This window comes from Laetiporus sulphureus (assembly GCF_001632365.1).
Source record: "Laetiporus sulphureus 93-53 unplaced genomic scaffold LAESUscaffold_25, whole genome shotgun sequence".
NCBI lineage: Eukaryota > Fungi > Basidiomycota > Agaricomycetes > Polyporales > Laetiporaceae > Laetiporus > Laetiporus sulphureus.
The window spans coordinates 404,516-417,849 of record NW_024468534.1 but is presented as its reverse complement, the minus strand read 5'-3'; the positions used below and the strand labels follow the sequence as shown (position 1 = coordinate 417,849).

At 52.5% G+C, this 13,334-nt stretch overlaps 6 protein-coding genes across 6 annotated transcripts; 3 read left to right on the top strand and 3 right to left on the bottom strand.

The window, feature by feature from the left end:
- Nucleotides 1-245: 245 nt before the first annotated feature.
- Nucleotides 246-4,201, bottom strand: LAESUDRAFT_737471 (LNS2-domain-containing protein; the record flags this gene model as incomplete). The annotated part of the gene is made up of 10 exons (XM_040910790.1): nucleotides 246-903; nucleotides 955-1,182; nucleotides 1,234-1,473; nucleotides 1,523-1,665; nucleotides 1,716-1,907; nucleotides 1,977-2,316; nucleotides 2,381-3,095; nucleotides 3,146-3,262; nucleotides 3,313-3,913; nucleotides 3,965-4,201. 10 exons carry the CDS (start codon nucleotides 4,199-4,201, stop codon nucleotides 246-248), a joined length of 3,471 nt encoding a protein of 1,156 aa, XP_040763383.1.
- A 568-nt stretch (nucleotides 4,202-4,769) lies between these two features.
- LAESUDRAFT_655632 (uncharacterized protein) lies at nucleotides 4,770-5,379 on the bottom strand (the record flags this gene model as incomplete). The annotated part of the gene is made up of 5 exons (XM_040904567.1): nucleotides 4,770-4,835; nucleotides 4,895-4,906; nucleotides 4,960-4,991; nucleotides 5,043-5,131; nucleotides 5,228-5,379. The coding sequence occupies 5 exons, from the start codon at nucleotides 5,377-5,379 to the stop codon at nucleotides 4,770-4,772; spliced, it is 351 nt and encodes a 116-aa protein (XP_040763382.1).
- Nucleotides 5,380-5,747: 368 nt separating this feature from the next.
- On the top strand, nucleotides 5,748-7,228 carry LAESUDRAFT_655370 (WD40 repeat-like protein; the record flags this gene model as incomplete). Its single annotated transcript, XM_040904548.1, has 8 exons — nucleotides 5,748-5,852; nucleotides 5,917-6,063; nucleotides 6,122-6,260; nucleotides 6,316-6,502; nucleotides 6,559-6,726; nucleotides 6,777-6,863; nucleotides 6,923-7,001; nucleotides 7,058-7,228. 8 exons carry the CDS (start codon nucleotides 5,748-5,750, stop codon nucleotides 7,226-7,228), a joined length of 1,083 nt encoding a protein of 360 aa, XP_040763381.1.
- Nucleotides 7,229-7,927: 699 nt separating this feature from the next.
- Nucleotides 7,928-9,691, top strand: LAESUDRAFT_750553 (NAD(P)-binding protein). The gene is made up of 9 exons (XM_040911611.1): nucleotides 7,928-8,119; nucleotides 8,178-8,229; nucleotides 8,280-8,505; nucleotides 8,569-8,672; nucleotides 8,728-8,852; nucleotides 8,908-9,022; nucleotides 9,079-9,158; nucleotides 9,216-9,353; nucleotides 9,408-9,691. The coding sequence occupies exons 1-9, from the start codon at nucleotides 8,042-8,044 to the stop codon at nucleotides 9,483-9,485; spliced, it is 996 nt and encodes a 331-aa protein (XP_040763380.1). The 5' UTR covers nucleotides 7,928-8,041; the 3' UTR covers nucleotides 9,486-9,691.
- A 15-nt stretch (nucleotides 9,692-9,706) lies between these two features.
- On the bottom strand, nucleotides 9,707-11,133 carry LAESUDRAFT_702043 (type 2A phosphatase activator TIP41). The gene is made up of 4 exons (XM_040906467.1): nucleotides 10,708-11,133; nucleotides 10,392-10,656; nucleotides 10,161-10,328; nucleotides 9,707-10,100 (listed from the first exon to the last, which is right to left on the bottom strand). Exons 1-4 carry the CDS (start codon nucleotides 11,031-11,033, stop codon nucleotides 9,918-9,920), a joined length of 942 nt encoding a protein of 313 aa, XP_040763379.1. The 5' UTR covers nucleotides 11,034-11,133; the 3' UTR covers nucleotides 9,707-9,917.
- A 120-nt stretch (nucleotides 11,134-11,253) lies between these two features.
- LAESUDRAFT_714862 (uncharacterized protein) lies at nucleotides 11,254-13,157 on the top strand (the record flags this gene model as incomplete). The annotated part of the gene is made up of 5 exons (XM_040907095.1): nucleotides 11,254-11,506; nucleotides 11,587-11,811; nucleotides 11,863-12,147; nucleotides 12,196-12,557; nucleotides 12,612-13,157. The coding sequence occupies 5 exons, from the start codon at nucleotides 11,254-11,256 to the stop codon at nucleotides 13,155-13,157; spliced, it is 1,671 nt and encodes a 556-aa protein (XP_040763378.1).
- Between the last annotated feature and the right edge of the window lie 177 nt (nucleotides 13,158-13,334).

Genomic DNA, 13,334 nt, shown 5'->3' with positions numbered 1-13,334 from the left:
CTTCCCATCGACACCCTTCTAGTTGGCTCCGCGCGACTTGTATCACCGTCGAGAACATCTCTCGATCATGTAAAAAAACGCACACCGGAAATAATGGATATCTGCACCGAGTCCGCGCTAGCGTGATTAAGAATACAGCATTATGTAGGAGCAGTAGTGTACGCCGGTAGACGATAGTATTACATGGGCCAAATGCAGTGAATGGAAATATGCAATGCTGCTCCAGATCCGATATGTTGCGTGTTTCACAAGAATGGCACCTTCTCCATCTCTCCTGCCGCCAGCAGATCCTCATCAAATGTCTCATTCGCAGCTTCGTCCTCCTTGCTGCTATCATACTCGTAACCGTTATGGTCGTCGACCGTAAATTGGAGGTCGTCGTCGGAGACAGAACCATCCGATCCGGGTAGCGATCCGGGCATGCTCTCTCGGCGTTGTCGTCGCCGCCCCTTCTGTTTACCCAAATCTCCCTCGTAGTCCTCATCTTCTGAGCCAGAATCGATGAAGGTGGGCGTGCTCGACCGTGGGCTACTGAGAGGGGAGGCAAGGCCCACAAGTGTGCTGCTCAGCCTCTCAAACGACGACATCTGTCGCAAATGCATTTCGGTCTTGCGTCCGTCGTCCTCTGCTCCATGTGTCGCCGTAGCTGGTGGGGGCAATGTAAACTTTGACATGTTGTTCGCCTGTCTGCCGCCTCCGAGACTGAAATGTCGCAAGCGAGCCAACGCGCTCTGATTGGACGTATCGGACCGCGCACTTAAGGCGGGCGATGGTGGTGACAGGTCGGGCAGAGCGAACTCCTGTATAGGAGGTTTCCAAAAGTTGAAGTCCGTGTATTCCGCCGCCCACTTCTTGTTAATTGGCGGAAACATTTGGTCGACTAAGTCTGTCATGTGAATATACCTGCGAGAGCGTGAGTATCTGATATTGGCGTGATGAACCTTGCAAACGTACGATGACTTGTATCCAGCCAATTCGAGCAACTCCATCTTCACCTCGCCGGACGAGTCAATAGTGAATATCCTCGAGCTCGGAATATTCACGCTACGGTAGGACAGGGCATCTGTGATACGGTTTCCGAAGCCCGCGTAGAAGGGATTCTTCGCAGTGTTCCCAAACAACTTCTGGATGTCCCTCAGAGCCGCCATCTTGAACACTTCCGGTTTGCGTAAGATGACCTCCCTGATATCTATCAGCTACAGGCCCGGGTCAGTACACTCTTGTGAAGCTCACCGGTGGAATGAGGCCAGGAGACGATCCGGACTCATGATGACAGGGCCCTCTGGCAGCTGGTAGTCATTCTGCCTGATGCCCTTCAGATAGTCACGCGTTGTGTCTGCCTGTCCGATCGCTCTCGAGGTGAGATAGAGTATCTTATAGCCATTCCGGCAGATGTCCGTATACAGCTTAGCCACGCCAAGATGCGTCCAATCACGCCCGATCATCGTGAAGACGTGGCCCAATGCATCGGACCTGCGATGGACGTGAGTCAATGACAACTATCAAGTAAGCATAGGCGTACTTCGTGATCGTGCCGTCGATGTCGGATACTACGACCTGATCTGTGTGCTTCCACACGAACAGTCGCGCCGTGCATGCAACCGCTCCAGTGGCAGACAGCGAGAACGTGATGCTATTCGCGCCGGACTTCAATTTGAGTGATTTCTGTGTCGCATTGTCACGTCAGTGTCCTAGGATCCAAACTTGAGACTCACCAGCTGGTCTGACGTCAGCCGTAATGTCTTCGCGTACCGCTTCCTCCTCCTCGGCTTCTCTTCCTCTGAGGATGCTTCTGAAGCGGGCATCTCAGGCTCGAGTATTAGTACAGGCGACGGCGGCGCTAGAGATGATGAGCGCCTCGCCACTGCAAGATGGACTGTCTCAACGTGTTCAGATCTTGTTCTATGCTACATGAGGACATTGTCAGCATGCGAGAACGGCGCATATAGTCGACTATTGATGTCGAGAAAACGTACTAGTGTGGATGGCGCCGTGTTCATAGCTCTCAATCCTGGCCTTTGTGCATTATCCGTCCTCCGGCTACGACTCCACCACCGTACCCAGGACGATGATGACAGATGTGTTACCGCACCTTCTGTGTTACTCGTGTTTGCAGTCGTCTTCGCGATGTCGGCCCTCCGCTGCTCATCGTCCGAATATGGTGCCTCCTCCTCGATGTTATTAAGGCGCGAACGGCCGTCCCAGCCCGGCGACGGCGATCGCGATGGAGACGTGGTAAGCTTGCCACGCAGAGCCGCCTCGCGCCAGGGAATAAGTGCATCGAAGAGCGGAGAAGCATCTTTACGCGTGATATATCTGTTAACCAGGCAGAGTCAGTCAGTTATATCCACACATATATGCGCTCATGTTAGTCACTTACGTATCCCCAGCCCATCTCATAGTAAGGTCTGGGTCCTTGACAACCCTCTCATCGTCCAGGAATCGTTGGAAATCAATCTTTCCGCCATCAAATCGCTGAGGATCCATCACCTCATTTTCCCCGCCTAACGGACCCTCGCCCGTCCGATTCTCCTTGCTAATACCGGGAATTACACTCAACTCAAAGTCCACCGTCCGTCCCTCGATCGACACTCTGAACCGTGTGGGGTCTCTCCTATCGACTCCAATCCGTCCGCCCTCACCAAACTTACGACTTTCCTCTTTCTCACCGTCGCTCTCCAAGGGCGACAGCGGGGATGCCACCACCGTATCTCCATCTCCCCCCCTGTCTACGCTCGTGTTCAGGCCCAAGTCTACCATCCGTTCCTTTCCCTTCTCCTTCACACTACTTCCATCGAAAGGCGGGAACGCCGTCCGAATGGGCGTACGCTGAGGAAAGCTGCCCCAATCCCACATGTACTCCTCTGTGTCTGCATCCTGTGATGCGGGAAGTGAGGAGAGCCTGTGTTGCACGAACTTCGGTTGTGTTGCGTGCATGCGATCCGATAATGTGTGCGTCGGTGGGCTGGTCGGCGAGCTGGACGTGACCACAGATGGGGTCAGCCTGGTTTCGTGCTCAGGTGGTGGCTCGGACTTTGCGCGAATGGTGGGGAAAGGAACGAGTGCGGAAGAGGAGGCGGATGGCGATGGGCTTCCTAAAGCATATAATGAAGATGACGTCTAGTGCAGTATCTGAGCCACATACGAGATGACCCTGGCGTACTGGGCTCGCTTGAAGGAGACCCACCGTGCTTGAGTGCGACAGTATCACCGGAACGACCACGCTCGTGTGAATGATATCCCTCCATGTCGAAGACCATGTCTGAAGCCCCCTCGTTAGTGAGATTGACTATAAGGGTGTATATTACATACCATTGGCATAAACAACCTCCGGACCCTGAGCCTTCGTGTCCGGCAGGACTTCATCTCCCTTCCCTTCAAGGAAGCTCCTCCGCAAATTCTCTGCCCCGTTTTGTGCAGCGATGGCCTTCTTCTTCAGAGCGGTTTGATCGTCATGCGCCACCTCAGAAATGGCATCCTTGACAATCTCCTCCTTGAGCTTATCCTTCAGTACCTTCTCTGTTCCTATCGCGGCCTCAACGACAGTCTTTCCAAGGTGAGCCGTACGAGAGAATAATGATGGCTCGGATACGCCTTCCTGCGCGTCCTGTAGCCGCGGCTCCGGTGTTCGCCTTTCAGAACCGGATGCGTTTAGATCGAGGAAGTCGGGCTCCTGTGAAAATGAAATCTCTTCCCCAGCTTCCGGCGTGGATTCCGGACCCTCCTGTGCACCAAAGCGGCCTGCGGTCTCCACATCAGCGTTGGTCTGTCCAGGCTTCGTTGCCTCAAGCAATGGGCTGGTAACAAGGTCTTCCGGGACATCCTCGTCCGTCTCGAACACAAAGAATGCCTCGCCTGCTTCCCCAATCTTCATCGGAAATGGCACCAAGTCTCCATTGACGAACAGATTGACCTGATGGTTGATTGAGTGATCGCCACAGTCAATGTGGATGCTCAACCATACCTTCTTGTCTCCCGGCCTGAGTACTTGCCACTTCCCGAATCTGACATGGAATGGCGAGCATACAAGCTCGTTTCCTTCGACCTGCTGTGCATGTTCCTGGCTAGTATCGGTGGGTTGCTGCTTGGGACGACTGACCACGATGACGTCGATGGCGCCGGTGAGGGTGGCGGGATTGATATCCTTGTAGTACTGATAAGGTGCACTAATTGCGCTGACAGCCCCCCGGAGATAATTCATCGGATGGAGAACGAGTGGAAGAGACGACTTGCGCGCGAGGTGATGGAAGGAGGACGCTGGCTGCCCCAGCGGCGGCGGCTCAGTCTGGGGCTTGATGAGTCCCAGGTTTTGCACGTGGGTACGCGAAGCATTTGATTTCGTCGCTCAATCGTCAGTTGGATCATATATATCGCCGCGGGGATAGCCACACATGGTTGTCGGCGGGAGCAGCATGTGGACGCTACGAGCGCAGTCGCCACCAAGGACGATTGTAGACCGCTTTTGCCAAGGAGGAAGCCCAGCTGCCTAGGCCAGTGCAGCCAAGTCTCGACAAAAATATCGGTGACCTTTCCAGTGAAGGTCGGAGCAATCTCACGGAAAGTCGCATGTACAGAGGTTCCAACGGTTAGTACCGTGCATCGATATGCAGGTAGTCGAGCACAAACGCTAGCCCGCCGGACTGAAGTATATCACGCATAAAAGACACTTAGTAGTCATGCTCAGTGAAACTGACACTGGAAAGCTCATGAGGAGGTGAAAACGCGGGACTTCAATGATTGTATATATGTCGAGCAATGGTACACGCAAATCAATGGTGGCCAAGGGCGTGATCCCTGTTGAATTTCTCGAAATCGAAGATGGGTCCAAGAGGGGGCTGGCGAAATGGTTATCAGGGATCCATCAGCGATGACCGGCTACAGCCAGTGAACTCACCGGGATGTTTCGCTCCCTGAAACATGTCCAGCTTCAGCGAAGTGGAGGGCGCTTTGACAACGTACGTACCATTTCACACCGTCCACCGCCTCAGGAGCTGGGAGGTATGGTCATAACAGGCTCTGGGGTGTTCAGAGGATCTACTCACGTCGGTAGGGATCAGGGTGCTTCCTGGAATCCAAATCGGCTTCAGCCTTCTCTAGGATAGTAGCAAGCTCCCGAGGGTCATGCACATTCCTGCAGCAGATTTATGCCGATGTATCGAATTCACCGAGCAGATACCAGCGCTGTCCGTGAACCTGGGTTTCGAGGCGGTACAAATGCGATACACACCTGTTCCTCTCGAACTCTGCGCGGATGGCAATCGCCTTTCCTCTCCACAAACTACGATCCACTATCCAGTCCAGCTCGTTGTTCAGTATTCTTCTGTACAGAGACTGTACATAGCGTCTATGCGCAACAGTGAAGGGTGAAGGCGTCGTCATTGTCGCACTGCAGAGACTAATTATGATTTATTTTTCAAGAAGTCACCCAATAAGTATAGGTCAGAGGCTTACGTGATACGCCAAGGTCCCCGGTTTGACTCCATACTTGGCCATTTTGTGCGGAAAACAATAAAGTCGTCGACTCAACTGAGGCTCTTTTTCATTTTCCTATGTAAATTACTTTCGTCCTATTCGCCCTTATTCGCCATTCACCTCGTAGACGCCCATAGCTACTGCTCCTCTACGCATTCCATTGCCTAACAATCCTCTTCCTGCTACCTGTTCAATCGCTTCTATACGTCGGCAAATAACTGCACCTTCATGCTTTGTAGAGGACCACGGTTGCCTTGTAGTATTTGCATTTAGCCATGTCCAGCCAACCCGCTAACGGGAAGGAGGAGGATGAGATTCCCGCTCCTCAGCGGCCGCCGTCACCACCGCCTCACACCACCTTCGCTGCGCGTGGGCTTCATGTACGAACGCTCATGGACAATATATGACACTAGTCAGTGACTTCTGTCGTCGCTTCACCCGCAGGCCCCCACCTTCTCGGCCTTCAGGCCACGCGACATCCGCATTCCTTCGCCACAGTCCATGAACCATGTCGCATGGAACTGCGATGGAAGAAGACTGGGCGCGGTTGGCATCGACAAGGCGGTGAGGCTATGGTACCCAGAGAAAAGTGTACGTGCTACGTATATGAGGTCCTCCATTGTTTGCTCAATTTGGTGGTATGTTCCAGATGGAGATGCGATCAGCGACGCTATTCTCTGGCGGACACACGGACGATGTCGATTACCTATCCTGGAATCCGACACATCCGGACTTGTTCTGCACTTCCAGCCAGAAGGACAGGAGGATTGTTTTCTGGGATGCCCGACGTAAGTTCTAGCGACCCCAACAGCCGATGGATGGTAACTTGTACATGCACTTTAGAAACACGCTATATTCAGCAAATAAATCTCGGAGCGCATGGCGGCTTGCGCCCTGTCATGACAAGCTACGCTCCCGACGGCAGAGCCCTGGTCTTCGCCACACAAGCTAGAAACTTTAGCTTCCTTCTCTACGGAAACGGTGGAGATGGAGGAAAGGAACAATGGCGCCTCTGGGACAGGGACCTAGTGTGTAATGACCATACTTTCCTGCAGATGTGATCTAACATGCACTCGACAAGCCCAGGGTAGGAGCGTCGACGGCGATCTTCAATCATGCCGGTGATGGCGTGGTGCTCGCAAGTCAGTCAGACACATACATTCGCACCTACACTTTTCCCTCTCTATCGCTCATTCACGCTGCCCCGGCGCACGTTGGAGGATGTTCAGCTATAGCTCTGGACCCTAGGGGCAGGTGCGCTAGGTTTTTCACGGTCGTGGACCCTTGACGCTAAGCTCCGCCAGATATCTCGCATCCGGAGGTCATGATGCAATCGTGAATTTGTTCGATCTGTCAGAATGGATCTTCGCACGTACCATCACCGCTTGCGAGTACGTCTTAGTGCGACTTTGATTGTTTTCTCTCTACAACTGACAATCGACAATCACAGCAACGCCATCAATGCCTTAAGCTTTTCACACGATGGAGAATTCCTCGCCATTGCCAACTCAGGATCGTACATTGACATTGTATGTGGTAGCTTGAATGCGATTCGTTTCGATTCTCATGACCTTGGCGCATCTAGTGTTCCACGGAAACGGGGATGCCGTTGCACCGCGTTCCTACTCTTGGTCCTTCTCCAACGGTGGCATGGCACCCTTCGAAATACATCATCGCATATTGCGGGCAGACAAAAACCAGAGAAGGAGGACCTGGGCCGTCAGCCTGGATAAGCTTGTTCGGACCTGGTATGTAAAGTATTGTACTGGTATTTCGTGATTGTCGGTTGTCTGTTCGCCATTAGAAAGACGAATTCTCGGCTCGTAAGTTGACGTTTCACTGTTGGAGGGAACTGAATCGGATGGCGGATGCAAAAGGCTAGGGCATGCTTATCTGCAGCATGGGTCGAGGTGCCGCTCAGTACGGCTATGTAGACTCTGTCAGTGAAAGATGTTCGGCTGCCTTTTGCTGGGCGCCTTTCGTGTTCCGCAGTCACTTGTTTTGCGCCATGAATTTCTTTTGATCGGACACTATCGCGGTTCCTTCAGTTGTCCTTCGTCACTCCGCCGGTCCCCCGAACTCGAGAAACAAGTCATTTACGCCCATTTAATGCATCTCAAGCATGATCAGCGAGAGTAGGCAAGTGTGTGTCCTTCGACAATGAGGCATGAAACCAAAGAGCTGATCTCGACAAAACACCTTGGACCCACATGCAGCGTACATACGCCAACACGGCGGATATTCTTGCCAAGCATCAGGATTTGCCGAGGGGATGTCGGGCATTAAAGAAGACGTTTTATGACGGAATCCGAAATTTCTGATGCATGGTGGAGGCTGTTCTGACCGAACGGTACGGGCTTCACGCTCATCCAGGCAGCAAGCCGCGTAAGCATGTGCGTGACGGCATGCCCCTAGACGCACGCCGGAGCTATGCGAAACCTCCGCTTCGTCGTGGAAGGTGAAGCGCTCACATGGACGGAAAGATACATAAGCCTCGAGCAAAGACACGCAATGCTCGAATCGCTTTTGTACAACTTCTCATCTCAGCTCGACCGACTGATCAATCAATATGGGCACCCAATTATCGTTTCTGAGACCATCAAGAGCATGGTGCTTTTATGTGGAGAACTTTCCTCCTAAACCTCAGGTGCGCCCGAGTTTCAAGATCGTTGCAAACTCAATCTAATGGAGGCAAATCTTTGTAGTGGTCTACGGAGCAAATCCCGGATTTGAGCGGCAAAGTCGTGATCGTGACGGGTTAGTGGTGTTCGACACAGGGTGGCAATTCTTTATCTCATCATCACCAGGTGCGAATACCGGTCTGGGCTACGAATCTGCGCTGGCACTCGCACTTCATGGGGCGAAGGTCTATGTGACTGCACGTTCGAAGGATAAGGGACTCCCCGCAGTAGAAACGATCAACTCTAAAGTGGCAGCCGCCACAGAAGGCCCCAAGTCTGGCCAGGCGGCCTTCTTGTACATGGATCTTGACGACCTGCAGAGCGTGAAAGCAGCCGCAGATGAATTCAAGGCGTATGTCTGTGCGCGTCCTACTGTCATGGTCCTCGCGAACTGAGCACGCCTTAATTCTATTAGTAAAGAGTCTAGGCTGGATATTCTCATGAACAACGCGGGCGTCATGATGCCTCCTGAGGGGACCAAGAGTAAGACTGGTCTTGAAGTGCAATTTGCCGTCAACGGTACGTACCTCTCGATTGCTCCTGCTTTCCAACTGATCCAACCCCGCATTTGAAGTTCTCGGGCCATTTGTGTTCACGCGCCTACTTCTGCCTATTCTGATCCATACCGCTCAGACATCTGAGAGCGGCACCACTCGCGTCATCACACTGGGCTCGTTCGCTCACTTCGGAGCACCTCCGGTACGTCTTCTGAGCCTATTTGAGCGGAATTTCTCTCCTCATGCAGACATTACAGGGAGGCGTCAGACTTGACAAACTCGACTCGGGCACCTTGTTCGAGAGATATGCGCAGTCCAAACTGGCTGACATGATCTATAGCAAGGAACTCGCGCATCGATACACTGACTCAGGTAAGTGACAAGCGCTTACCTTTTGATTGATGAAGATGCGATCCCTACCCCCACAGGCATCATCTCTATTTCGGTCAGTCCAGGTAATATTAAGACTGCTTTGTGGCACCATCAGACGTCATTTTTTACCCCGAACGTACGTCGTAAGCTGTGATCTTTATTATTTGCTGTGTTTGACCGTCAGCCCTTGCAGACATTCTTGACAAAGTACCCCGTCTCCATGGGTATTCTGACCCAGCTGTATGCGGCTACCTCCCCCGATATCACTAAGGCTGACAGCGGTGAATACTTCCGACCCTGGGCTACGAAAGGTCAACCTGTGAGAGACGAGGTAAGTCTCTGTCCAAGAATGTATTTCGTGGAAAATCAAATGAAACGTTGGCAGGCGGACGATCCTGTCCTGGCAACCAAGCTGTGGGAGTGGTGCGAGGAGCAGATGAAGGAGGCTGGCATCTCCGCATAAAGCAGTGTTGTCCTAAAGTAGCTGTTCTGCCACCTTTGCTACTGAGGGCGATGAAATCATCGTTGCTGTGAGTCGTGATAATGATCAACACGATCCAAATGTGTAATGATCGTACCTACTATGAGTCGTAACCTACATTCTACATAACCAATCATGACCATTTCATGCGTAATACGCCATGTTCATCATCGTATGACGAGCTACTCACAAGCGCATTCAGGGAGACATCGAAAAAAGCGTGATTCGCACAGCATTTTTTGCGTTGAGTAATAGGAGAGAATTGGAGGATATTATGCCATCCCAGCAACGGCGGGGCATGATGAAGCCAATAAATACTTTCCGAAGCAACGATACGTACGATTGTACAAAGTCGTAACAAAACAGACGGCGCAAGGTATTGATACGTCACTTCTCACCGCTTGCGCAAAGACCTCAGCTTACGATCTGAGCAGCGGGAACATTTTCCAAGACTGCAAATTCAGTCCTGGTTCCAAGTCCCTTCCATTTTGTGCCAGCGCCCGCCTGTTGCGATACCTCTTTCGGCATCTCAGCAAGAACCTTGGATATCCATGTTGGGTCCGTCAAAGATGTCAAGTCGTCGCGTTTCGGGAGACGCTGTTGGCGAAGTATCAACATTAGTGAGGCAATGCATCATCTTGTGCTCCATGAACTAACCTTCCGGACCCAATCGTACGGCGCCTCCCATCCGCTCATTTCTCGGACTACCAGAGGTGGTACTGAGGAGAATGAGTGAAATATACGCGTGTCATGTGCCCTAAAGAGGACGTTATCCACCCTCAAGGTGAACCGTGACAAGATAAAAATGCACGTTGGCATGACACGCTGAGAGTGTCAAGAAAGCATGAGAAAGCGCGGCGGAAGTGTTGATTAGGGAGACATACTCACAATTCTGACGAGCAGATGAGAAGAGCCATTATCGTGCAGCTCGTCCTCGAAGAGTGGGATCTCTGCATAGAATAATATGGGATCATGCCGGGTAAGCTCAGCTAGTGGGATCGTGTGCAACGGATTGTCAGGATCCCCGGGCTGCCATTTGATTGTCTCTGTGGAAGAGGGCAAATCATGTCCAGAGTAGATTGTTGTGTACGTCCAATCATACGGCTTGGTCGCTACAGTCTTGGGCATCGGTAGTTGAGACGATGGACCTGTCCTACCGATTTCGTGAGACATCTCTGGCAGGTTTTCGCATAACAATCCATACCGGCTGGCTAGCCAAGCATCCGCATATCCAACCTTCACGCCTCCGTCGCCCTCTACTAGTTCGCCGTTCTTGACACCTTTAAGCGCCTCCTCCGTCCCAAAGCCATAATTCCATCCACTCGGCTTATGCTCAAGTTCCAGCGCGTTGTTACCAAACGTCATTTCCGGGAGAGGTATTCCGCCTACAGCCGCCTGCAGGGCGTCCAACTCGGCTGCATTTGAGATCGGGTTCGCTCGAGCAGTGATAGACCAGTCTCCGATCTCAATAGTGCGCGAGTTCGGCGACTCCTTGAGAGTGTGATGGGGAAGAGAGATAGACGGAGACATTATGACCGCTCTATAAGAGGGCACTTTGATAGATGACGGCTCCAGTTTGTCTGCTGAACGCGGAGGTCGTTGATCACTGTGGCTCGAGTGCAAGGGACGCGCTGCCGGAGATTGCCATGTGCGCGACTGTAAACGCGACCCCAAGTCCTCTCCATCGTGCTCTTCCATCTGCTTTGAACTGTCGTCAACCTAGCTCTTCCGTTCAGGATATTGAGGAACGATGGATAACTCAGAACCGTTGCCGATGGAGACGCCACCGCAGGATCTCTGGTCCTCTATTCTGGACTCCGTGTCCACTTCACGTTCAATACCAGCCAAACAAGTGCTCGTTCTAGGGCAGCCATCGTCTGGAAAGTCAACCTTGGTGTCTGCGCTTCTTCACAAACCTCTTATAGAGAGTGAGAAGAAAGATGAGCGGACTGATTTCGCGTTAGGATACGATTGGGCCGACGTTCGAGATGATGCGGATGAAGGTGAGCGTGGCGACATGTGTGCGATACTGCGAAGTTAAGTGACGCGTTCTTGAGGATAGATACCCTCGCACGTCTGGCAGTATATACGGTGCCATCGTCTGCGCCATCATATACTGCGCTGTTATCGCATTTCCTTCCGCCGCGAACCTCGTTGCCACATTCAGTAGTCATCATTGTCCTAGACTGGACACGACCATGGGCCTTTGTGGAGGAGCTGGAGACATGGCTTGAATGGATCGAGCAGTGGTCCAAAGGTGATGGATCAAGAGAGCTAGAGATTGTACGAGAAGAGAATCGCGAACGACGTGAGCTGCTTCTCTTCTGCAACTACTATATTCTAAAGTAGCCACTTCCAGTACAGGCACATCTACAGCATTACGTAGAACCCACTGCTGAACCACTACCTGCGACTTCAACCATGTCTGGGACGGTACTGCCACTAGGACCAGGCACGCTCACGCATAATTCAACGGGCGTGCCCGTCATCGTCGCATGCACAAAGGCCGACCTCATAGACGAGAATAACAACATTCTCGGCACTGGGGCATCTGGCATGGGTGGTATGGTCAAGGGTAAAGGAGGTGAATGGGAAGAGCGGACGGATGGAGTGATGCAAGTCCTGCGCACTATCTGCTTGAAATGTGTGTTGTTCCTCATTGCTGTCATGACTCTTGCTGAATGCGTCAAAGATGGTGCCGGACTATTCTATACCTCACTGTTGCCCGATACGTTACAGATTCTGCGTCAATATGCTCTCCACCTCGTCTTCATGCCACCAGCCCCCTCACCCGGAATTTCTTCGCCCATAGAGCCCACTGCTCCCGTTCGCAACCCCTTCCCGTTCCAGCACAAACCAAATGCTCTTGACAGAGATAGGATCGTTATACCAGCCGGGTGGGACAGCTGGGGTAAGATCGGCGTGCTTCGAGACAACTTCGACCCCAGGTTCTGGAATGAAGCATGGGAGCGCGATCTGGAACATACCGAGGAGGAGAATCAACCAGGTGCAAAGAAGATGTATAGCGTTCTTGTGCCAGACCAGGGCGCCAAGGTCAGCTTCATTATCTGTTTGCGCGTCATCATTGCTGAACTTCCGTCCTTGCAGGCACCGCCGTTGCCACCCTTCAACAATCCGATCCCCGAACAGACCTTCCTTGCGAAGAATTATGACGAAAACTCGAAAAAGCCCGACAGAGACCCTCGGGGTGCCTTCCGGAACCCAAGCGAGAACGCTGGCGCAGGCGTCGTTGGCCCGATGGGCAGCAGCAGCTTCAGTATGCCTCATGTCGAGCGTGCATTGACGGAGATGGAAGGAGGTGCCATCGCCGGAGCACCAAACTTAGCAAGCGCTTCCTCTAGCGGTGAGGCCACTCGGAAGACTTCTGGGCGATCTTCAGGCCGGACCTCAAGCTCTACGCTTACCGCGCCGCTGGCATCCTTAGCATCACGTTCTGCAGCGTCGTCGCCTGCAGTCGCATCGCCGGGCGCGGGAGGACAGACGCAACATGAAGTGCTTCAAAACTTCTTCCAGAGCTTGTTGAGCTCCAACAAAGGTAGTGCGAACGCGGGTGCTGCAGCGTCGAGAGCAGGCAACGTTCCAACCAAAGCTAATGGGAGCGTGAACGGCCCTGATACTGAGAAGGCGCAGTAGTGTCGGTTGTAATATGGATCGCGGACTAGGATATTGTTGATTCTACTGGATTTAATTCGATACCACTGCATCTGTCTTGGAACCGGGCCAATCAACGAACTTAACATCAGGTGCATATTGTCAATCACAACCCGTAACAATCGCCGTACCACTAAGAGCCAAGATAAAAGCTGGCGA